Source organism: Molossus molossus, unplaced genomic scaffold (assembly GCF_014108415.1).
Source record: "Molossus molossus isolate mMolMol1 unplaced genomic scaffold, mMolMol1.p scaffold_m16_p_28, whole genome shotgun sequence".
Taxonomy (NCBI): Eukaryota; Metazoa; Chordata; class Mammalia; order Chiroptera; family Molossidae; genus Molossus; species Molossus molossus.
In genome coordinates, this window is record NW_023425364.1 from 206,106 (window position 1) to 231,683 (window position 25,578).

General features: G+C 48.9%; 1 protein-coding gene across 2 annotated transcripts in view; it reads right to left on the reverse strand.

Annotated features, from left to right (window-relative positions):
- Window positions 1–505: 505 nt before the first annotated feature.
- ALKBH5 (alkB homolog 5, RNA demethylase) overlaps window positions 506–25,578 on the reverse strand; it is a 30,317-nt gene continuing 5,244 nt past the window's right edge. Inside the window, exons 2-5 of one of the 2 annotated variants that reach the window (XM_036278408.1) lie at window positions 20,748–20,828; window positions 8,358–8,513; window positions 7,313–7,469; window positions 506–643 (exon numbers count right to left, since the gene is read on the reverse strand). In XM_036278408.1, coding sequence (XP_036134301.1) covers window positions 590–643; window positions 7,313–7,469; window positions 8,358–8,513; window positions 20,748–20,828 — 448 coding nt within the window. In that variant the 3' untranslated portion in view covers window positions 506–589. Of the gene's footprint in view, window positions 644–4,239; window positions 7,470–8,357; window positions 8,514–20,747; window positions 20,829–25,578 lie in introns of those variants that run through there. The other variant, XM_036278409.1, reaches the window with a different exon arrangement.

The window sequence follows — 25,578 nt, forward strand, 5'->3', positions numbered from 1 at the left end:
TTCTACTTGGTGGCTCCTCCAGAGGCCTGGCAGGCCAGAGGGTTCCTGGAGTGGAGTGTGGCTGGAGGTGAGGGAAGGTGAGGCCTGGGTTGGAAGGAGATGAGGGAAAAGCAAGCAGGGTAGGGGACTGACTGGGAGACCACTGGGGAGCCCCTCGCCCTGGGTGGTATGCTCAATGAAGCTGGCTCTAAGGGCACACTTTAGGGGAGCGGTCAGTGGGTCTGGGGCCCTCAGTTGACAGAGGATGAACAGTGTGTTGGGCATCAGTGAAAGAAAAGCCAAAGAGGTAGGGGGAGTGTTGGGCAGACCCAGCCTGTCCTCATTTTATAAGGGAGGAAACAGGTTCTAAGAGGTCACATGGGGAACGATACATGGTTCTTTGGACCTCCAGCCAGTGCAGCTTCCCCGGGCGCAGGGCTCTTAGCCCTGACACTTGCTGAGCCAGGATGCCAGGGAGTGCTTTTCTCAGCTCATGCTGGGCCACAGGACTTGGATTCAGGTGTACCTTCCCCTGCAGGGAGTTTCAGGTTTGAGCTCCAGGGCCTGAGCAGGTGGACACTGTAACTGTTGGAAGGTGGAGTTCTGTGTTTCATTCCTCTGTGCAGCCCCAAGTTCCTGCCTCTGTCACTTCATCTTTCTGGGCCTGGAAAGATGAATATTCATTGCTACTATTTAACAACACTGAGCGCTTAGTCTGTGCCTGGGACCACAGTCATTCCTTTAATCCTATGCTCATTCTACAAAGGAAGAAACCAAGGTCAGAGAGGTTAAGTAAGTTGCTCAAATTCACACAGCTGGTATGTGGTCGAGTCAGGACACGAGCCCAGGTCCCGAAGTGCGGTACTCGATGTTGCGGTGAGAACTGAGTGAGACGGTTTGTAAAGGGCCTCCCTCATCACGAGTCCAGAAGGTAGGCATGAGGCCCTAGCCGCCCCGTCTGGAGTGCAGCACTGGGACCACAGTACACACTGGGCTGCGCTGAGGGGAGCCAGTGGTCTGGCAATCCCAGACACAGCCCTGAGGAGACTGGTTGGAGGACAGAGGTGACTTCCAGCACAAGCCTCCTGAGGCAGAGCACGCCGTGTGCAAAGGCTCACAGGAAAGAACGCCCGGCGAGTCCTGGGGACCTTACTGAGCAGGGCAGTAGTAGGGATCCTAAATGCTTGCCCCTGGGGCCTCAGTTCCCCATCCAAAGCAAAGGACAGCTGTCCCCCGCCCGGCTCTGAAGCCCTGTCACTTGGATTCTACTGCCCCACTGTGGGCACGGGAGAACTGCACCAATGAGCACCTTAAAACCTAACTGGAGGACCCCAGCCCCAGCAATGCCCAGTAATGGCTCCAAGAACTAATTGTCAAATTTTAAGAATTTTTGCAAGTCAGTTGTTAAATTATGTAAAATTAAAACTATATTAAAAACAAAGGTAATGTTCAAAACTAAGCACTTGCTGTTTCACTGTATTTTGCTATTGTCTGTGCTCTATTTTTTTTTTCCTTTATTGATTTTAGAGAGAGAGGAACGAAGAGGGAGAGATAGAAACATCGATGAGAAAGAACATCGATTGGCCGCCTCCTGAATGCTCCCCACTGGGGATCTGGCCCACAACCAGGGCATGTGTCCCAACAGAGAATCGAACCAGTGACCTCTTGGTGCTTGGGTCGGCGCTCAACCACTGAGCCACACCAGCCAGACTTTTTATTTTTTTAATCTTCACAGAGGATATGTTTTTCATTGAAGAAGGGGAAGAGGGAGGGAGGGAGATGAAGGAGGAAGGGGAGAGGGGGGAGAGAAAGGGGGGGGAAGAGAGAGAGAGAGAGAACATCCATATGAGAGAGACATCAATCGGCTGCCTTCCATACATGCCCTGATGGGATCCAACCCATAAAACCTAGGTGCCCTGACCAGGAATTGAACAGGAACCTTTTGGTGTGCAGGATGACGCTCCAACTGAGCCACCTGGCTAGGGCTTGTCTGTGCTCTTTAACTGCATCTATTGTATCTGTACGGTAGAAACACTATATAAATAGTGTGCTTCCACACATCTCTTCACCACTCCATGTTTACACTGCATTAGTAGCTTGAAACCAGCCATGGAAGGGTGTATTTGCACCATGGAAATCGGCAAATACCACAAATCAGTCTTCATTTATTGTTGATTTTCTAGACCAGTGCCATCCAATAGATATATAATGCAAGCCACACATGTAATTTTAACTCTTGAGTAGCCAGATTTGAAACAGTAATAGGAAACAGGTGAAATGAACTTAAATAGCATATTTTATTTAACCCAGTATGTCCAAAATATAAACATGTAATCAATATAAACTAATGATATATTTTACATTGTTGTATCATACTAACTCTTCAAATTGTGTTTATTTTTAAAAATATGTTTTTGATTTCAGAGAGAGGAAAGGAGAGAGAAAATCAATGAAAGAGAAACATGGATGAGCTGCCACCTGTACGCCCCCTACTGGGGATCAAGCCAGCAACCTAGGCATGTGCCCTGAAGGGAAATCCAACCTGTGACCTCCTGGTACATGGGTTATATGACACTCAACCAACTGAATCACATGGGCTGGGCTGTGGTGTGTATTTTATAATTAACGGCACATCTCAGTTCAAACTAGCCATATCTCAAGTGCTCAACAGCCAACTGTCCAGTGGCTGCTGTATTAGACAACACAGGTATAGACTTAAACAGATGGAGCCCTGACCGGTATGGCTCAGATGGTTGGAGGCTCATCCTGTATACACCAAAAGGTAGTGGGGTTTGATTCCCAGTCAGGGAAAGTAACCAGGTTGTGGGTTGGATACCCAGCTGGGGAGTGTGCGGGAGGCAACCAATCAATGTTTCTCGCATCTGTGTTCCTCTCTCTCTTTCCTCCCTCTAAAAGCAATTTTTAAAAATGGAGAAAATATTGATGCACATTAAATTTAACTTATTCAGTGATGAGAAATCAGTAGGTCATATATTAGATTTAATGATGATAAACTGCTGCCCTGCCTGGTATGGCTCAGTTGGCTGGAGTGTTGTCCTGTGCTCCAAAATGTTGCAGGTTCAATTCTCAGTCAGGGAACATACCCAGGTTGTGGGTTTGATCCCCTGTTGGGGCATGTGCAGAAGGCAACCAATCAATGTTTCACTTTCATATCAATGTTTCTCCCTCTCTCTCCCATCTCCCTTTCTCTCTAAAATCAGTAAAAGCATGTCCTCAGGTGAGGGTTTAAAAAAAAAATACTGGCAGCCCAGCCTGTGCGGCTCAGTGGTTGAGCATCGACCCATGCACCAAGAGGTTGCCAGTTCGATTCCCAGTCAGGGCACATGCCGGCGGCGGTGGGGTGGGGGAGGTGCAGGCAGGAGGCAGCCCATCGATGTTCTCTTTCATCAATGTTTCTATCTCTCCCACTCTCTAAAATCAATAAAGAAAAAAAAAAACTGGTAAAAGAGCAGTGCAGTAGGCTTAACAATGGCCCCCAAAGACACCGGGTTTTAATCCCTGGAACTTGTAAATTTTATCTTGCAGATGTGATTAAAGATCTTTACATGCTAGCCCTGGCTGGTTTGGCTCAGCCGTTATAGCGTCGGCCCAAGGACCAATGAGTCAAGGGTTCAATTCCCATCAAGGGCATGTACCTCAGTTGCAGTTTGTCACCAGCCCTGGTTGGGGTTGTGTGGGAGGCAACCAGTCGATGTGTCCCTCTCACATCAATGTTTCTCTCTCCCTTCCTCTCCCTCTCCCCCCCTCCCACTCTCTCTGAAGAACAGAAAAATATCCTCAGGTGAAGATTAAAAAAAAAAAGATCTTTACATGGGAGATTGTTTTTGATTGCCCAGCTGGGCCCTAAATCCAATCACACAAGTGTCCTAATGAGGGGGAAAGGGAGATTTGGTAAACAGAAGAGAAGAACCTGTGGCCACAAGTCCAGGAATGTCAGTAGCCACCAGAAGCTGTCACAGGTAAGGATTTGAGCCTCCAAAGGAGCATGGCCCTGCTATCACCCCAGTAATAGCGATTTTGGATTTCTAACCATAGGAACTGTGAGAAAATAATTTCTGTTGTTTAAGTTTGTGGTAATTTGTTACAGCGGCCACAGCAAACAAATACAAGCAGATGGGATGCAACTCTATTTGCCATTATGGTTAAATTAGCACCACAAGTAGGCTACGAATACAAGAATTCGGCAAAAAAAAAAAAAAAAAAATCAACAAAAGCATTCTGTGAGAAACCACTGGCTGTACAGAATTTATAATAAAGAGTACTGTATATTTTATTTGTACTTTATGTGCTATACATCTTTTATATCAGTACAATTTATAATAACATGTGTGTATATGACATATACCAGGTCTGTCTTGTATCCTCAGCACCCAGCAGAGCTTGGCGCACAACAGGACACAAACAGTTTTTGAATGAATGAACGTAACTTTGGACCTGTTTCCCCCACAACAGGGTTGGAGGAATGGGATAGGCTCCCCAAGTGGGCAGTAGTGGTGCCAGATGTTGTTAGAGCACCTACTGTGTACAAGCCTGGGCTGGGGGCAGAGACTGATGGGACACAATAGCTGGCTGGAAACAGTGAAATTCAGGAGTCAGGTATGAGAACTCCCATTTCCTTAAGGCCTCTGCAGGCTTGAAGACTGCTCAAAGGGTTAGTCCAAGAGATGGGGTGCCAAGGAGCCACTGTACAGATGCAGAGACCGAAGTCAAGGACACAGCAGGACCTGCTAGGACTGGACCTCCCTTTCTCTCACCTCTCCTGTCCCTCAAACCTGCAGGGCAAAGGGCCTCTTTCACCAGGGACTAGGAAAAACCAGGGTCTGGCTTGGTTGCAGCTACAGAAGAGAGCCCTTCTGTTCCCTAGCTTTCCATGTGAGCTCTCATCCATGCTTCCAGTCAGGGGCCCAGGCTAGAAGGGGGGTGCCCACCTCTTCCATGTACAGCCTGGATGATCTTTGGCAAGTTACGTTCCCTCTCAGCTCCAATGTCACCCTGGGGCGTCCAGGGCCCAATCTGCAGGCTAGTGGCTGATCCCTGCAGGCCAAACTGGCCAGATCCCTCACCAATCTGCAGGCCTGAGCCCTGGCCAGACACTTGTTCCATCTGGACTCTCTGTTAAATGGGCAGTTAAGTAGCTTGCTGGGTTTCCACAGCAAGAATTTGGCCAAGCAGACTGGCTCTGGACACTGAAGCAAATGAGGGAGACTCTAAGCCAAAGCCCTTGACCAGGACCTGGGAGCCAGGTCTGGGATCTGGAGGTACTGAAACTCTCTGGGCCCCAATCTCACTCCATCCCAAAATGTCTATCTCATGTATGTGTCCATATGCCACCATTCTACTGTATGCATTTTGAAAGCAAGGGCCAGGATAGTTTTGCTTACTATTGGGCCACAGTGTGGGCTTGGCCAGAACTCAGTCTGTTTAATGAGCAAAACCACTTGCATGTCGTCTACAAAGACCATGCTCTCCCGCACTGCCTTTGCTCGTGCTGCCCCTCCTTCATCAGCACACAGCCTCTCTGATCACCCCTAGGAAGAGGGGCTGCCAGAACTCAGCAGGGTTCAATCTTGGCTCCTGTGGATCCACAGTGCCCTGGGCATCTGGTTTATGAAATCCATCCTCCTGGGAGTGGGAGAAAAAGCAGAAGGCAAGTCCTCCTCCAGCCCTCGGCCCTGTCAGCGACTGGTTGTCTCCTCTGGAGCCCTGGTGGGCAATGAACTCTGCCCACCACCAACCCCCTGTTCAGAGTTTAAAGAGAAAATAAAGGGATTAAGGAAGCACCAAAGGCAAGCCCTCTTTTATGATAGCATCAGACAACTGTTTCAAAATATATTAGATTTGGTTTTTATTGTAGAGCACACGTATCAGGGCAAAGTGCTGCACACACAACTACAAATCATTTTGGGGGGAAAAAGCTGTAAAAAAAAAAAAAAAATGCAACTGCCTTAGTTCTGCAGTTCCAACTTGAGGAATTCACACTGGCAAAGGAGTTCTGGCTCCTGAAAGGGGCTTCTTGATGGTGGCTGCCCCGGATTTCTGCAGCCCCAGGCCTAGGACTCTGTAAAACAAGGTCCCCCTGTGGTGGTGGCAACCTGGGCACTGGGAGGGCCTCTGCTCTCAGTAGGCCTGGTCTTGGCCCTGGCTGGCAAGGAGACATTTCTAATGACTCTAGACCAGCAAAACCTTATAGCCCTCCAGAATCTGAGGAGGTGGAAACTGCCAACGGCCACTTGTTTTCCTTTTATCACTATTTTTTAAAAGCCCCTTCCCCAGATCCCGTGCCCCCAAAGTGGAAGAGGCACCAACCCCGTCTGCAGGCCTTGAGCTCTGGCCTTGGATGCATGCTACAGGCAGACAGAGGGGCAGGCACCTTTCTATGGGGATGACTTGGGGAAAAGGCCCAAACTGGCCAATGTAGAAGAAAGAAAAGGTAAAGGAAAAAGACGAGACCAAAGGGAAAAATAAAAACTCAAAACAAAAACCCTACTACACACCACAATTTTCCATACCCCAAATGCTAGACTTTGAAGGACACCAGTCCCTTTAGCTAGAAACAATTCCTAAAATTGCCCCAACATGGCCAGTCTAACTGTTCCATACAATCACACGCATATGCCTGAAAGGAGCAACCCAGCAAAGAGGCGTGCTCTCGGCAAGAAGTCAGGAGTGCTGCAGCCAGCCCCTCTGCAGCCAGGGACCTGTGGGCGAAGCATGCCAGTGGGTGTGGAGGAAGCCCAGGGCTCAGCCAATAGCTCTGGGGTGCAGGGGCTGGCACTGTTAAGGCCCTGCCCAGTCATCCTGAATGACTCTGCAGCAAGAAAAAGAGGGTATTTGTGTGAGTTTCTGGAGCCTAGAGAGAAGGTGACAGGTGGAAGGACAGCAGGACCCTTGTGGAGCCAGCAAGGCCCAGGAGACCTTAACCAGGTTAAACATGGGGGTGCTGGGGGGACTGAACTTCATTTACAACACTGAGAAAATTTACATTTAAAGCAAAACAAGAATTTTCTTAACCAAAAACATTTTGTTGCTTTTAAATAAAACCAGCCGGACAGCCCCACCTGCCGACGGCTGCCCACATGCCCTACTGGCCCCTCCGGCGTGAGCTGTCAGCCTTCCATCCAGGAGGAAAACCAAGAACAATTCTGTTCTTCAGCCTTAACAGGCAACAAGCCAAGGAAAAATGAAAGAGTCAAAAAATAAACACAAAAACAGAAACAAAACCCCTCAAAACGAAACAAAAATGGGGTGGCTACGTGAGGATTAACCAGAGTTCCCGAGGATGCGGTGGGCCTCAGTGCCTCCGCATCTTCACCTTTCGGGTGGGACTGCCTGCGGCCTCTGAGCAGTCCTCCCCGGACTCGTAGGACTTGCGCCAGTAGTTCTCTGAGCTGAAGCTCCCCCTTCGCCGGTGTGTGGGCAGCAGCACTGAGCGCCGGTTCTCTTCTTTGTCCATCTCCAGGATCCTAGGCCTACCAGGGGCCAGGGTGGAAGGAGGCAGGAGGGGTTACCTAAGAGGCTGGCACAGGGGCAGAGCTTCCCACTCCACACCGGGCTCTGACCCTCATTTGCAGGATGACTCGTCACTGTTCTCCACAAGGGGTATATTGGCAGAAGCGGTGGCACTGTCATCTCTGCCCACTAAAGTGCTAGTGGCCACTGCTAGTTTGTGAGACAATTCCAAAGTACTTTGTGGGGTCTGCCTGGCTCTGAGTCTGATGCCCCAGGACAGTGCCAAGGCTGCTGGATGGAAAGAGGCCTTCCCTATCACAGCCCAACACCCTGCACATGTCCCTCTATTTTTCAATCCCCCACCTACTCCCACTTTCCATCTCTACCCACCTTCTCTCTGCTCACCAACCCCACTACTCCCAGAAACCACCAAGCTCTTCCTGCCTCAGTGTTTCAGCCCATAGAGTACCTCCTTCCTAGACTGCCCTTCCCACAGGTCTTCCTCATCCTTCTGCTCTTAGCTTAAACAGTACTTCCTCAGAAACCTTCCCCAATCCTTCTGAAGCAGGTCTCTGGTCTGCTATCTTCCAAGTCTCAAGTTTCCCTCCTCACATTTAAGTATAACCTGGAAGAGTTTGTGTCTGGGTGAACTGAAAAAAGGAAACCATGGGCAGGCCATCTCCACTTATCAGAGTTTCGGCCCAACCCCTTCCCTCTGAGGCAATCAGTTTGGGGTTAAGCATGAATGTCACCAATGCCACCAACCCAGAGGAACTAAACATGAAGCTTGCGAAAGGTGGGCAATGCCAGGCTCCTAACACCTATCCCAGGCTTCCCTACCCACTCACCCTGAAGCTAGCCCATGGGGCTGCTTTGCTAGCCTTTGTTGAGGGTCCTATGCCAAGTACCTGTGAGCAGCATCAGGGTCTGCCTTGCGGTGGGACCGCTTGGGTTTCAGAGCAGGGTCCCTATTATTTCCCGACAGGCGATCTGAACCATAGCTGGGTGGTAACACAGAGCTGCTCAGGGACTTTGTCTCCAACCGGGGCGCATCTAATCTAGTCCTGCAAAAGAAACAGGCATGGGATCAGCAGTGGACCTCTGGTGGGGTGCGGATCCTACCCGACCAATTCTCTCTCCAGGCAAGCTGAGTGGGGAGGCCAGAAGCTCTGCTCTGTGCCTCAGTCTCTTGTGCTTCAACTAGGGATTGGTCTGGCTGACTTCCAAGATACTTTTGGGGGGGGGGGTATTTTGTTCAGATAGAGTGGGAGGAAGAGAGAGAGAGAGAGACATCGACATGAAAGGGACACATTGAGTGGCTGCCACCCACATGACCCAACCAGCGCGGGGGACAAACTGCAACCGAGGTACGTGCCCTTAGCAAGAACTGAACCCGGGTCTCTCCGGACAGCAGGCTGACGCTCCAACTGCTGAGCCAAACTGGCCAGGGTGATACTTCTTTTTTTTTTTAAAGCAATTGTGCTCTTTCTTATTTTTTTGGTATGTTTTCATTGATTCTTTTATTTTAGAGCAAAAGGGAGAGCTAGAAACAGCAATGTGAGAAATATCCATCAGCTGCCTCCTGCACACCCCCTACTGAAGATTGAGGCGTGTGCCCTGACCAGGAATAAAACTGGGACCTCAGTCCATGGGACGATGCTCAATACACTGAGCCACACAGGCCAGGCCAAAGACACTTCTTAAGTTCCGGTTTAGGAACAAGGACCAAGAATACTTCTGTATGGAGACTTCCATGATAGGACTCTCCTGCACTCAAGGAAAGATCCCGGGGCACACTCTTTCAGTTGGGCGAGGCAGCTAGTTCTCCAGGACATTTCCACCTGCCAAAGGACTGAGGGCCCTAGTGGGCACCAGCATACTCCAACAGAAAACTTCATCCATACCTGAATTACCGAGACAGGAACGTTCTGGCCCAGGCCTATGGAAGGGCTGAAGGAGAACAGGGCAAGAGTTTCCCCCACTCTCCACACAGGAACACTGAGGCTGTGGCAGAGCGAAGAGAGCCCAGGCCCAACTCCACATTCACTAACTTGGCTCTCATCCCACCACAGCCACCTGGCAGCTTCTGTCTGTTCCAGGATACTGACCAGGCCAAGGGTTCTTGAAGGCAAAGTCCCCACCTAGCCTGGCCCGTGTGGCTCACTAGGTGAGCATCCACCCTGTACCAAGAGGTTGCAGGCCAGATCCCCAGTGGTGGGCGTGCAGGGGGAGGCCAGTCAATGTTCTCCCTCATCGATGTTTCTATCTCTCTCTCCCTCTCCCTTCTTCTCTCTCTAAAATCAATAAAGAAAAAAACATTTTTGAAAAAAGTCCCCACCTAGCACTGGGTGTGAGTTTCAAGGAATACACTGCCTAGTAAAGGAAGAACATGCACGTAGGATCAAGGAGAGGAGTTGGAGAAGCTGACAGGGAGGTATCCAGGGCAGTGATCTGAAGCCAGGTCAAGGAAACCTCAGGGCTCCGTGCACGGTACAGAGAAGGCTGGCAAGGCGAGCTGGAACATCGAGAGGCAGCAGAGAGGCCTGGGAGGGGAATGCTGGGTGCACAGCTGGTGGAAGGCCACGAAGGCACCCTTCTCATAGGCAGCTTGGCACAGTAGTAATTGGGTTCTGAGGAAAAAGGTGCTGTGATCAGGGCAAGACTCAAAGGGCACCCTCACAAAAAATGTGAGGTGAAGGGGGCTGGGATCAGAGGCTACCTTAACCTAGGCTGCCTGGCATTCTTGGTAACAACTGCATACAGTCCTCACAGCTCCCCCTATCCCTACCGGCTGGACTGCTCTAAACAGATGGGGAAAAATGGATCAAAAAAGTAGTAAGTCATGTGTCCTGGAAGTCTTGGGAGAAAAGTTTAATCCTAGCTGAGACTCCAACCCAAACAGGCAGTAAGGAGTCACAGGGCTCTGAACCTGGGCCAGGGTCTTCTCCTGAGACCAGCAGGGGGCGCCTTCTAGCTGAGAATACACGTTCTGATGCTCTCCGACTCAAACTAGTGGTCAGGCAGGCAGCACAACTGGTTCCTGCCCCTTTGCTTTGGCCTTACAGAGGCGGAGGCCAGAGGGGCCCAGCTCCTCTGGTCTAGTCTCCACTCTGGGCACTCCAGGCTCAGGGAAGCAGGACCTGATAGCAAGAGAAGATCCAGCTCTAGTCACCATCCCTCTCTGGGCCTGTTTCCCCATCTGAGCAGAGGAGGAAGAAATGTAACCGGCTCTAAGGCCTCTTTTAGTTCTGAGGGTCTAGAAACCGAAGACAAGTCACCCCTCCCTCAAGGCTAGGATTTGTTAAAGGAGCACCAGGAAGAGGTGGTGCTGGGCAACACCCAGACATGAAGGTGGGAATTAGAATCACCGGAGTCCCAAAGCCCTCTTCTTTACCAGGCCAGACCTCATATCCCTGTGCTGAGAAGTCCAGGTAGAAGACATCAGACCAAATGACAGACATTAGTCATTAAACTTGACCTTGAGGACTCCAAAGGTCTGAAGCCTCGTGAAGGAACGTCCACTTCTGGCAGCACAAAACTAAGATCCCACAGGTGCCAGGGACCATACATTCAGGGCAGAAAAGCCCCTATATGCAAAAAGCCCCTGGGAGGCAGGGCCTAGCACCCTGGAGTTGGTTTTTTGGGTTAGGGACAGATGGCAAAAGAACAGCCGAGCCTCCAAGAGGGGAGCCCAAACTACATACCTCAGAGGCTGGAAAACACAAACACATCCTGCCACGCAGGCAGAGCTGGCACAGGCTAAGCCCTGGTTTGGCCCCGCCCTTCTTAAGCTGCTTACTATCTGAGCAGCCTGCCTAGGGCAGACAGGGCACAGTGGTGGTGGCCTCACTATGGTCCTAGGACTGCTGGAGAAGCTGGGGAGAAAGGGATGACCAGTTGAGACTAGACAGACAGCCCAGGGACATGGACTGGCTCTGCTGTTCTCTAGCTCCCCAAATAAGGGAAGGGTTCTGTTTTCCACACAAGACAGCTCTGTTGTTACCACGGGGCAGACCCAGAAGAGGAATCATCAGAGGTGGCCCTACCAAAAGTCCAGACTCCTGTACCCACTTTGGGGACAGTATAAGCTCTGGGGCCCCAAAGAGCTGACACATCCCCTTGGGGCTGTTACAAGCACATCTCAGAAAAGTTGGAGAAGCTCCTGTCCTCCCTCCACTATCAAAAAGCCACAAAGCTGCAGGAACCCAGGCTAGAGTCAGACCCCAAGCCCAGAGTCCACCAGCAGCTTAACTTCAGAGCACACCCCTCTTAAAAGGCAGCCAAATCCCAGGGAGCAGGCCAGGTCCTCAAGGTTCAATGTACAAAGCCACAAACTTGGAGTAAGGAAGCCCAGTTCTAGCAGTAAGTCTGGGCCTCCTCAGGTGGCAATAGGAGTGAAGACTGCATTAGAGATCTGAGCCAGCATTCACAGGTCACAGCAAGGCACCACAGGCACAGGGGGTAAGGGTTAACCAGGGGGCCTACCACATCCAGAAAAGTCACACAGCCCCCAGGACAAAGCAGGCACTGGGCCTTGGTACAGGGGAAAGCAGAGCAAAGGAAGGATGATGGCACTGATGCAGCACATTAATTACCACATGACCTGAGGGGATGGGAGGAAGCAGACTCTGTCCCAGATGCTCCCCTCACTTTCCTTTATTGCTGAAGGAATCCTCCAGAGAAGCTGCTGGGGAAGATTATACCCACTGTGGGGGTGGGAAGCAATGCTAAATTGGAGACCAAGTCACTTGCCTAAGTCACATAGCTACAACCCGACGATGGCCTCTGAAGCCCAGGTGGGCTGGCTTCACAGCAGCAGAACAGAGCAGCAAGACAGAGCACCATTTCTGGGAGATGGTGAGCCAGTCTGCACTTCTGGCCCCGCTGCCAACCACTCCCCCAACTTCTGGCTCCACCCTCACCAAGCACCCTTGTGCTATAAAGCCTAGCTTTCCCAAGGGAGGCAGGAAGCAATGTGGTGAGCATATCTGAGTACCCCTTCTCTACAGCACTCAGGGCCCCTAGGCCTAAGCTCCAGCACCTGAGTATCAGACCCACCAAGCCCAGATCTGCACCACTCTCTCTGACAACAGCATCCACCCTCTCTCCAGGCACACACCCTCCTCCACTAACCTCCCTCAAACATCACCGTCCTCTCCAATTCCCACTGTGCTCCCCCAACAAGGCAGTTTTGAGAGAGTTGTAGTCAGAAAAGCCTAAAAAGTACACGAGGGATATTATCTGAAGAAAGGGCACCCCAAGCACATAGTCCTGGGCTTCCAGTAGACCTCCCCCCAAAACACAGCCTGAAAAATACCCAAGTCCCAAAGGAAACCCTTCCAAATCATTCAGTCTGGTTACAAGTGCCCAGGGATGCCCCTAGTTCAGGCCTGGTAAAGTCTAGATATTGTCCTCCAGGAAGGAACTAGGAGGCCAGGCACCAAGCTTGCTTTCCCTCACCTGGACCACTGAACATTGTGCCTCCTGGTGCCCCTTTCCTAACCGCTCCACGAGCCTCTGCTCAAGCTGTGTGTCGACTGGGCACAGCCTTCCTCAGCCCCTACCCTGACCCAGCAAGATCAGAGGGGAGGTATGGTAAGGAAGGGGCTAGAAGCACACAGAGTTTGTATTGTAACTGACTTGTATTCAGTGAGGAAGGGGCAGAGCCAGGCCAGGAACCCAAGCCAGTCACAGCCCCTGGTTCTCACTGCCTCCTTATTCCTTGGACAGGTTATGAATACAACAGGCTGGTCAGGCTGCTAAATGGGTAGCGTGTACGCGTGTGGAGACACACTTACTGGACCAGGGAAGAAGGGTGGGCTAACCCTTGGCACGGAGACATGAATCAGAGGCCTCGAAGGGGATGATGTCTCAGGCCTGGCGAGGCTTAGGGAAACCAGCAGCTGTCTACTCATCCTCACTCCTGAGGGACAAAGTTGAGTTTATCTTCTATGCTCACCTCAGCTAATCTACACACACCGCTTCACACTACCTCTCTCAGGGAGGGTCTCCCCCTGACCCCTGGGACCCCTTGGCCTGAATGACCAAATAAGCCATTTAGCTCAGCCTCCTACAGACAATTTCTCCCATGCAAATCCCTCACCCCATTGCTAACATGCTTCAGTGGCTCCCCAGCGCCCTCCAGATTTCTCCAACAAAGCATGAAGTCTTTTCTGACCATCTTAGGTTGAATCAATTGCTCCAACCCATCTCTACTGTGTTCCAGAATAGACTACCTCAGAGTCCCCAGGCTCCAAGCCTCCGTAAAGAACATCTCTTCTGCCTGAACCATCTTTGCCCCCAAGCTTCTTCTGTGCCTGCCTGAAGCCCACACATCCTTGACACCTTCAGGTGGCACATCTCTGGAAAGCCTTCCTAGGTCAGTCCCTGGTGAGGTGCTAATTGTCTGCCTTTCCCAAAAGGATGAGAAGACCACATAATACCTGGCACTAGCACGGAGCCTAGCTCATACCAGCCTTAGTTTACGAATCTCCAGCTGCTTTTTCTAGCTTCAGCCTACTCTGAGCTGAGCACCATTTTACCAAGAAGTGTATTTACACTGCCCTAAGCCACTTTATGTAATTAACTGTGGAGACTAACTATGTAGGAATAAAGTCCTGTATGCAGACCCAGTGAAGCCGTGGGTTAAACCGTGGAGGCCAATCATGTAGGAATAATCATGCAGACCCAGTGAAGCTTCCTTAAGACCAAAAGACTGGGTGCCCTGGCCACCAATCAGATATCCCTGAGGGCCCAGGGGCTCTCTCCTGATGATCTGGTGTTGATCCCAGGCCTCCTTCGCCCGTATCACCTGTCACTAGAGGTCTTCTATGCTTCGTGCCTTTGAGCTTATCACTTCTGCATAGCAAGCAGTGTCTGGCACAGGAGCCAGATCTACCAAGCCTTTTTTATTTACTTATTTATTTATTTTAGAGTAGTTTATTGAAGCAGGGGACAGTGAAATGAGGAAGGACTTAGGATAGAAGAAGCAACAGAAGAGAGTCTAGGTGGGGTGGCTTTAGCTCTCTACAAATGTTACGGGAAAGACATGAGCCCACGCAGGGCTGCTCTGGGGTTCAATGGAAAGTCAGAGAAAAGGGGCCTTGGAGACAGGCTCAGGGATGCACTGCTGTCATCCACTCCTCCCCTGGTTGCAAGAAATGTCTTGTAGGGACCCTTAAAGTTTGGGAGATGCACCTCTCAGAGGGAAGAAAGGTGTGGGCTTGCTCCAGAGAGGGAGGGCGCACTACGCAGCCTTTCTTAAACACCCTCTCCAACCCCCCAACGAGCTAGATGTAATTTTTTTTTTAATCCTCACCCTAAGATATGTTTTTATTTATTTATTTTTAGAACAAGGAGAGGGAAGAAAACACTGATGTGAAACATCCATTGACTGCCTCCTGTACGTGCCCCAACAGGGGATCAAACCTACAACCTAGGTGTGCTCTGACCAGGAATCCAACCCTAAACCTTTTGGTGTAAGGAATAATGCTCCAACTGAGCCACCTGGCTGGGGCTGGATGTAATCCCCCTACCCTGGGTCCCAGGGAACACACTCTGTGCTTCTAGAACCATGCTCATTCTGCTTGTGCTGTACTGCATGCGAAATGCCCACCTCACACATCGAGTGCCAAGGGCCCTAAGTTCCCTGCATGCCTGCCTCAGGTGCCTTGTACACAGCAATGTTTCCAGGTCAGGGATTCCTGCTGAAAGGTCACTCCAAACTAGCTAGATTCCCGGAGGCAGCACTCTACCCAGTGCCTAGCACCTAGTAGGTGAGTGCTTGGCATGGGGCAGCTTGCAAGGTCCTTCAAAGGGTACACACCAAGGCATTATGAGAAAAACATGGACCACCAGCCCTGCTGAACTGCTACATCCCAGAAGGTGGTGAGCCCCTTCATTCTCTAAGCCGTAATTTAAACAAAAAAAAAATTTTTCTGTATTGATTTTAGAGAAAAAAGAAGGGAGAAGGAGAGATAGAAATGTCGATGAGAGAGAACATCAACTGGCTGCCTCCTGCATTCCCCACACTGGGGATCTGGCCCACAACCTGGGCATATGCCCTGACTGGGAATCGAACTGGCAACTTCTTAATGCATGGGTCAACGTTCAACCACTGAACCACACCGGCCAGGCTCTCAGCAGTAATTTAAAACTTGAACTACTTCAAAAAGGTTAGGTCCAGCTTCCCTGTCCAGGGTACCAATGACTGACAAAGATGCATGTTGGCCAGCTTGCCCTGGGTGGGAAAACAGTGACATTCTGGGAAGTTAGGGGATGCTGAGGGGGCTGACCAGCCTGCAGCTACTGCCTCACTCCACTCTCTGTAGAGTAGCCCCCTTATCACTTAAAACACGCTAATCAATCAGCTCTCTACTTGCACAGCAGAGGCAAGAAGGCCCTTCTGTATATGAGTTTGTTTCTTAAAATCATAGCATCCACCCCCAGTGACACACTGGGGCAGGAGCAGGGCTTGGGGTGTGCCACTGTGCCATCCACCAAGGGACCACAAGACCCAGCACCATGAAAACCAGGTTCTAGGCCTCACTCAGCTATTTACTGGTAGTGCCCCCAAACAGATTATAACACTAAGCTGTAGCCCAATGATTCCACTCCTTCAGAAGCTCCCAGGTCACTCCCAGCCTCCCAGTGAAAAATGATGACACTATATGCATGATGACTCAGCATCACCCATATTCAAAAGGAGCTGCATTCTGTTCAACCAGAAAGCACTTGGCAGCCATCCATTCATTTTCCCCCATGAGCCCCTGAGCCCCTTGGAAAGACCACCCCAGCTGATGTGAGCCAGTGACAGAACCCCTAGGCCCTCCCTCAGCAGCCCATGTAACCTTTTTCTGAATTTAAAAGATAGACTGGCTCTATCCCTCTACCTATGAGTAGGGCCAGGCTCAATGCCCAAATTCTACTCATGTGAATGTGACTTCACTAGAAGACATCCAATCAAGGCCATATCCTTATATCTGGGAAGTGCCCGGGCCAGGATGCTCCCCTTTTCACCTTGTTACCAGCTTGTCCCTTTCCAAGAAAAGCCCCTATAGCTACTCTGGAACTGCTCCTCCTCAGCCTGAACTGTCATTCTCTGGGCCAGGCCTCATGCTGAGCCCGGCCTCATGCTGAGCCCCAGATGGATGGGGCTCTCCCTGCCCCTACCTACAGAATGCAGATTTGGAAATTCAAAATGCAAGTGTACAGGCTGTGACAGTTTAAACGGGGGAGTGGGTATAATGAGAGAGCTACAGGTGTTGTATGCAATGCTCCCTGCATGTCAAAACTGCCAACACCTGAGCCCTGAAAGATGGCTAGGTTAGCCAATTTCCAATGGGTCATTTGGGGATAAGGTATAGATCAGAAGCTGAATGTGTTAGATGGGAAAGCATTCCCAATAGAGGTCACACTGCTGCAAGAGCCCAGGACACAAGTCCAAGGACCATATTAGGAACCATATGCACTTTAACATAAGTGAGAAATACAAGAAATTAGTCTGGATGGATAGGTAAAGCCCAACAAGGAGCTTGGACTTTATTCTGCAGACAACAGAGATGACTATGTCTCAGCTGCCTGGGAAAGCTAGAGAGCATTCTCCCACTCCTCTTTCAGCCCTCTCACACCAAAAATCTGTGCCCGCTAGTCTAGTCCCTGGCTGGCTCTTGGGACCACTCAAGTCAGAAGTCAAAGAGCCTCAGTCACCCGTAGTAGCCATTCTGAGGTCAGATCACTGGACCCAGTTGGCTAAAGAGCTTAGAGTAACTGGTAATAGTGTGTAGACACCTAGCTCCCCCGAGCAGCATACAACTCAGCCAGTTCGGGCAGCCAAGTATGGAAGCTACCATTCAAGAGGAAGAAAACAGCCCTGGCCAGTTTGGCTCAGCGGTTAGAGCGTCGGCCTGTGGTCCGGAGAGACCCGGGTTCGGTTCCCGCTAAGGGCACGTACTTCAGTTGCAGTTTGTCCCCGGCCCTGGATGGTCGTGCGGGTGGCAGCCACTCGATGTGTCCCTTCACGTCGATGTTTCTCTCTCTCTCTCCCTTCCTCTCTCTCTCCCTCCCACTCTATCTGTACAAAAAATGGAAAAATATCCTCGGGTGAGGGAAAAAAAAAAAAAAGAGGAAGAAAACAGCTGACACTCTGGCTATGGCCACCTCCATCTGTACCAACAGTGAAGATTTCCAAGATAAGCTATTTTGAAAAGCTTGGAGGAAACACCTGAAAAGTTGTAGCTCTGGTTCTCTATCAACCTGAGAGTTCCTCTCTAGTTCCTGGACTACCTGTAGGAGCTGCAGTTGGAGGTACCAGGTACAGACGGAAAAGAAATGACTGGGACAGGCCAGAAAGGAGCTATACTCTGGACTCCATCACTTCCAGGTTCTGGATTTTGGCCCATGGTGGGAACCACAGAAAAGGAACGTGGAAAGGCAGATAAAAAACCTTCTTCTGAGGAATTCTGGGAATATTCTTTGGCTGGAGGAGAGAAGCTGCCAGCTGCCAAGCTGACCCATGTCTGGAGCTCCCAAATATGCCTCGTATTCTGCCTGTACCACAATCATCTCCATTCTACATATGATAAAACAGACGCTCAAAGTTTTGACTTGATGAAGTGGCAGAGCCACACCAAAGAAACTACACCCCCACATTGTTCTGGAGTTCTAGGCCCAAAGGGCCAAGAACCAAAATTATCAACCGAAGTTTAAAAAATGGCAAGTCAGATATAAGAATGTACTTAAAAGCAAAACCTGGAGTAAGTTGAGCATAAAATAAATGCCTATGAGTCCACACCAATATAAGTAAATGACTGAATAAAGAAATAAACAAGCACTCACTGGTTAACAGTAAAGTGACAAAAGCTCAAAAAATAAATAAATAAATAAATAAATAATAAAAAGAATTTTTAAAAAAAGAAAAAGAAATAAACAAGCAGGGGAATAAAAACAATTCCTGTTCAGAATTTCAAATAATTTGTGTGGCTACTCCCCCTTAAAGAGAAGAAGCTGGGTCCCCACTCCTGAAGTGTGGGCTGCACATAGCAACTTTCCTCCTAAGGGGACAGTATGGACAGAGGAAATAACTTAATTTTAGAATGCAGAAATCTGATGAACACAACCTCAGCCAGGCGATCAAGGTCAGTAGCAACAGTGATTAAGTCCTAGGCCCTGGATATGACACTGAGAGAAGGGTACCTTATACCTACCTCTGTGGTCTTCCTCCCCAAAACCTGTAACTCCAGTCCAACCACAAGAAAAAGATGAAACAAATTCCAATTGAGAGGCATTATACAAAACACCTGACCACTCCGGCCAGTGTGGCTCAGTGGCTGAGCGTCGACCCATGCATCGAGAAGTCGCGGGTTCGATTCCTGGTCAGGACACGTGCCCAGGTTGTGGGCCCGATCCCCAGTGGGGGGCATGCAGGAGGCGGCAATCCATGTTCTTTCTCGTCAATGTGTCTCTCTCTCTCCCCCTCTCTCTTTCTCTCTCTTAAAAACCAATAAAAAAGAAAAAAAAAAAATACCTGATCAAAGTTATCACGAGTAAGGCAAGTCTGAGAAACAGCCAAAGAGTCTTAGGTGACATGACAACTAAATGTAATGTGCAATCCTAAAACGAAAGAAGTACATTAGGAAAAAAAACTAAGGAAATCTGAATAAATTAAGGACTTTGGTTAAGAATCATGGATCAATAATTGTAGTAAAATTATATAAATTTTGCCCTGGCTGGTTTGGCTTAGCGGTTAGAGCGTCGGCCTGCGGACCAGAGTTCCGGGTTCAGTTTCCACTAAGGGCACGTATCTCGGTTGCAATTTGTCCCCAGCCCCGGTTGGGGTCTTGTGGGTGCCAACCACTCGATGTGTCTCTCTCAGGTCGATGTTTCTCTCTCTCTTCCTCCCTCTCTCCCTCCTGCTTTATCTGAAGATAAATCCAAAAATTTCCTCGGGTGAGGATAAAAAAAATTTTTTTTTAATTATTTTTTTTTTGTTACAGATGTCCTCCCCCCTCCCACTGATTCCCCCCTTCCTCTCCCTCCCCGCCCTGTCCCCAGCTTTGTTGTCCATGTCCATTGTTCATACATACATGCATGTAAGTTCTGTGGTCTATCTCTCCCCCACCACCCTCTCTTCTGGGGATTGTCAGCCTGTATCCCACTTCCACGTCTCTGGGACTACCCCATTCCTCAGACTGTTATGTTCATTATATTTCACAAATAAGTGAGATCATATGATACTTGTCTTTCTCTATCTGGCTTGTTTTGCTTAGGATAATACTTTCCAGGTCCCTCCATGTCATCTCAAAGGATAAGAGATCTTTCTTTCTTACAGCTGCATAGTACTCCATTGTGTAATAAAAATTGTGTAAATAAAAATTTTTTAAAATTTTTTAACAATTACATGGATTTTTAAATTGTAATAAAAATACCATACCAATATAAGATGTTAACAATAAGGGGCATGGGGGCAGGGTACATGGGACCTCTTGGTACTATTTTCACAATTTTCTGTAAATCTAAAACTGTTCCAAAAAAATAAACTTTATTTAAAATTGTTTTTAAAAAGTGGCAAGCTATAGGACATCCTGCCCCAGCCTGGGTCTAAGCACTAGTCCTGCTCTGCTCACTGATGTCTTATCTGACCTCTGTCAATTACTAGCCTCTTAGGACTCCATTCTAAAGGCAGGCTTATTTTGACACAGTGTCTGCTTGGCTCAGTCCATTCATCCCATGAGCAGAAAGAAAGAAGTGCTGGTGAGGCTGGTTTGGGCAGTGTTGGTCAGTACATCCCTGACTCCCTTGCAAGAGAGAAACAGCCAGCCACAAGCTGTGCACCTGCTGAACACTGCTGCCTAACTTCTCACTTTTGTTTCCTTTCCTCAATCCCTGCTCCTACCCAAAGTGAAAACCCAGGCATTTTTAAAGCAGACTGCTAAGGCACAGTCTAAAAATAATCAACAGAAACACATCAGAACCAAGGAGGTGGGGAAAAGGAGGTGGTGTCTGGAAAAGTGTTCCCCAAATCATGTCTTAAGACTGTTCCCATACACACTGAGAGCATGGGCTTTTGCTCAGTCTTAAACCCCCTGGTTAAACAGCCATGGACCTTAATTTTCTGATGGAAAAAAGATACAACTTTATCCTCACAGAATTCAAATAAAAAACCCGGACCTTACAGCCGTTTTCTTCTCTTGGGCTTTACACTGCCATGCTACTAACACAAAGGAGCCAAGTTCTAAGGGAACCCAGACCTACATCTTCAGATAGACAGGCCTGCAGGTGCCAGACACCAGGGCACTTACTTCCTGAGGATGATGACTGCTCTTCTCTCCTTGATGTCCTGAGGCCGTATGCAGTGAGTGATTTCATCAGCAGCATATCCACTGGAAATAAACACAGAGCATGTGAGCATGGAACAGACACACAACCAAAGTTTCTGGGGGATAAGGAGAAAATATATGGCCCAGGTCTTATTGCCGCCACCTCATTATTTAAGAAGCTCAAGGATCTGCATGGAAGGTAAATACTTCTGTTCTGAAACCATGCAAGGAAAACCTGGGGATGAGGCAAAGGAGGGCCTTAAGGCAGAAGCCAAAGCATGAATTTCCCTGTACAGGCGAGGAGCCCTTCTTTTAAAGGGCCTCCAAGAGGGCATACTTTTAGTCACTTTGGAGGCCATTAGAGTGACTCAGGCCAGACCTTGGTGACAAGACAAGAAAAGTACCTCCTCCTCTTCCTTTCCTCCCCTTCTCTTACCCTTCTTCGTCTTACAGAGGAAGCCAAAGTAGATGCTGACAGCACTGACTGCAATGTTCAAAAAGAGTATCTGTCTACTTGAAAACAAGCTTTCAGAAACCTCCATTTGGGGGAACCTAAAATCTTGAAGACAGCTGTGACACTCAAATACCTATTTTCAACAAAACACATGATTTTTGAAACTGCTCACCGACCAATGAATGTAGATGACTGTCCTCTTCACAGCTAACGTCTTTCCTATTTGATCCTCTGGAAGAAAACTCAGCTTCCCCAGCCCCTCACATGCCCTCACTGGAAGCATGGCACCCAAGAGACACCCCACCCCCAGTTCCTCCACTTAGCTAAGGCAATTTTACACAGTTAGAAACATACTGAGCCATGGGCCTAGAGGGAGATGAGTGCCTTCTCCTCCCGCTCAGGATTCCCTTGACCAACCCTGGACCATAAACCTTCCTGTACACAGCTTCTAATCAACTCCCTTCTCAGGGCAGCTGTAAAGACACATGCTTAACTATCAGAGACAGTGTAGGCCAGGGAAGGACTCCTCAAAACGACCAGGCTGCCCCAAATAAGGGCAAGATGCAAGAGCAAATAAAACTGCCTGAGAGGGAAGCACCTCTGATTTGGAAATCTGATTTGAGATTACAGTGGGGGTAGGGAAAATAACCATTATCTTAGGGATTTCTCCTCAGGGCTGCTCCTAGACCAGAGTTCTCCAGTTTTTCCTGTGAACATCAGTCACACAAGAGATTATGGACAAATGCCCACAGTCAAATCAATCTGGAAAATACTGAAGAGTTTAAAAAACATTAGCCCTGGCCAGTTTTCTCAGTGGTTAGAGCATTGGTCTTGGTTGCAGGTTTGATTCCCAATCAAGGGCACATACCTTGGTTGCAGGTTAGATCCCCAGCCCCAGTAAGGGTTGTGTGGGAGGCAACCAATCAATGTGTGTGTGTCTCTCTCTCTCACATGGATGTTTCTCTCTCCCTCTCTCCCTTCCTTCCACTCTATCTAAAAAAAAAAAAAAAAAAAATCAATAGAAAAATATCCTCAGGTGAGGATTAACCAAAAAATAATAATAATAAAAAGCATTAATATGTTAAAGGACCTGAGAAATACTACAGCAAAACAGTCTGCTGACTGTAACTGAGCACTGACCAAAAACCTCCCAAAGAACACCTATTAATATTTGTAGGCCCACAGTGTGAAATGCCACATAAGGATTGAGGAGTTGCAGAGACTTGGGTTTAAACCTGAGCTTTGCCACCTGCTACCTTTGTGACCTTAGTTAAGTCACTTGCTGGGCCTAAACCTGTTTCTTCATCTGTAATATGATAACAGTGGGATCTGGGTGTTCACTTTGTTACGCTTTATAATTTAGGTATTCTTTTGTGGCCACTAATGATTCTAAAATTTTAAAAGAAGGAAAAAAATAAAATAACAGCGCCTCTTCTCTTCCAGGTAGAATTAAAGAGTTATATGACTACACGGTTGGCATCCTTGGGAAGGAGCAGTGGGAGGCCTACCTGCAGGGCTGTTGTGAGAATTAAGTTAGATAATGCAGGGTGCCTACACCCCCTTCCCATTTACTAAACATCTGACACAAACCAGAGGGCCCTGGACCACCCTGGGGCAAACCACATCCTTGGGTCCCACGCCTGCCAAGATGTGATCCAGGCTCCCCATGCAGGGATCTGCCAGCAGCAGAGGCCTCCTGGGCCTATTGTCACTCCACACTGAGGGAGTGCAAGACAGTCTCATATAAACACAGGACTTCCTCAAAGAGCTAAATGCAATTCCCCAAAGATTTTTTAAGCCACATTTCTAAGGCCAAAACCTGCAGTACTGGCTACAGGCAACCTTCCCTACTGTTAACAAGAGTTACTGAGCCCTGGCCGGTTTGGCTCAGCGGTTAGAGCGTCGGCCTGCGGTCCGGAGAGACCCGGGTTCGGTTCCCGCTAAGGGCATGTACCTCGGTTGCAGTTTGTCCCCGGCCCTGGTTGGTCGTGCGGGTGGCAGCCACTCGATGTGTCCCTTTCACATCGATGTTTCTCTCTCTCTCCCTCCTGCTTTCTCTCTCTCCCTCCTGCTCTATCTGAATAAAGAATAAAAAAGTGTCCTTGGATGAGGATAAAAAAATAAAAAAAAAAAAAATAAAAACAAGAGTTACTGATCTGTCTGACCACTACAGGCACTACCAAGATCCCTAACTTCCCATCTCAAACAAGGAATCACTTCCTTCAATGTAGTTTCGGAGGAAATCCAGATGCTTCTCAAATCTTAACTGTCCCCGCACTCCAAAGGGCTCTAGAATGTAAAACAAGCCATGCCAGTTCCTGCCATGGAGCCCCGGCCTCAGAACTAGTGAGGAGGTAGGACTGCAGAGGCTTACAGAAATGACAGTGGCGCTCACCCTACCTAAAAGCTCATTAGCACTGGTCTTCTACAACTTTCTGGCAGCTGTGACAGTGTCCTGACCCCTCCTCCAGCTATCAGGCTCCTCTGGGAGCGGGAAGCTCAAAGTCCTGACCAAGGGACACTCTTCTGGCCAACCTTCACAGACGTGTCCAGCAGAAACCACAGAGGGTTATTTACTACTAAGGAACCTACTTGCTACAAGAGAACCTGTTGGCAAGTTCCAGTCTGCCAACTTGAAACTTAGTATGCCCTGGGTCCAGCCTTACCCTTGGCATAAAGAAAAGTTTCAGTATCTCCTGCTCTTTTGTTATCACAGAGGAGAGAAAGGAAGAAATACCTCATGCTAGTCAGCCTGCCTTGGCTGAGCCCCCTTCATGCAGCAGTGACTAGCATGCTGCAGCATCAGGACGCACAGCACCTGGCTCTGCCATCACCAGCTCTGTGTGTTAAGAGTGACTCTTCAACTCGCCAGGGCTAGGTTCCCTCTCACTGTCCACCCATGCCTCTCTACTACTACACTTAGCTTTGTGGAAAATGTCTTCCCTGTAAGACAAAGCTCTGCAAAGTTCTTACTCATCTCTGCATACAATGGACATAGTGAAATGTATGTTGAGCTAAACTGTTCTACTGCTATGAAGCCTGCTTCAATGTCTGCAAAATAGCAAGTCATCCCTCAGAGAATCAGGTGCAGGTTAAATGAGAAATCTGAAAAACTCAAAGATAAGGGACTCTATATCTCTCCTCTAGGGAACAGTCTTGGAGACCGAGTTGTTAAGGCACATTTCCAAGATGGCCACCATTTCCCTTCTATTCTGTGCCCTGCCTGGTGTTGCTAAGTGGTTAGAGTGCCAGCCTGCGCACCAAGGGGTCTTGGGTTTGATTCCTGGTCAAGGGCACGTACCTGGCTTGCAGGTTCGATCCCCAGCCCCAGTTAGGGTAACCAATCAATGTTTCTCCCTCACATCGATGTTTCTCTCTCTCTCCCCCCCACACACACACACTCCTCTCCACTCTCTCTTAGAAATAATAATAATAATAATAATAATAATAATTAATGGAAAAAATATCCTCAGGTGAGATTAACAAACAAAAGAGATGGAGGCACTGGCCAAAATCTTGGCCTGTGAGAGCCTCCCTCTGGGCAGCATCCAGTGATAGGCCTGCAAGGCTAAAAAGCTTAGGCTTTTGTGGGGGCAACAAGCCAGCCACCTGGGCATAGGGGTGGGATTGTGAGCTTCTGACGAAAACCTCTAAGAAGGTACATTGCCTAGTTTTATAGGAAGTCCTGGGGCTTCCTATAAAGATGGTCAACCTTCTCCAAGTCCCAATTCTGTATACACCAAGGTATAGACAGAGTAGCTGAGAAGAGAAGGCAACTCATCTCCACAGACACTAAACTTCAAGCATTTAATAAAGTGAAAGAGATTCAATCTTCGATAACAACCTTATAGTTTCCTCTGCCTTTGGCAGAGGAAAACTAAGGCCCAGAGAGGTTAAGTAACTTGCTCAAGGTCAAGCAGCTAAGGTGGTGACACTGGAACTTCAATCAAACTCTTGGTTTCAGTGTGCTACATTGTTTTTTGGTTTTTGGTTCTGGGTGGAGTAAGTAATGAGGGCTAAGAAAAAAAGCCCATCTATGTTTCTTGATGACAAGATCCATTCTGTCCTTGAGGCCTCCCTAGCCTCAGCAATACCTTAGCAACAGCTGCACACCAACTGCCCAGCTGAAAATGCCCATCCAGCCCAGAAATTTTTATGGCCTATTTATTTTCTGCTTGCTCTGAGCTTCACGGTTAAGACCACGGCTTGCCTGCTAGCTTCCTTCCCTTTGCTGCCCCGTCTTCTTGTCAGGCCTGGCAGAACCAAGGTCAGCCAACGCCCCCTGGCCTGGAGCTCCTCCTGAGAATGCACAGCCCTGACTTCATCCTGAGGTTCCTTCCCCTCCCATGGAATCGAAAG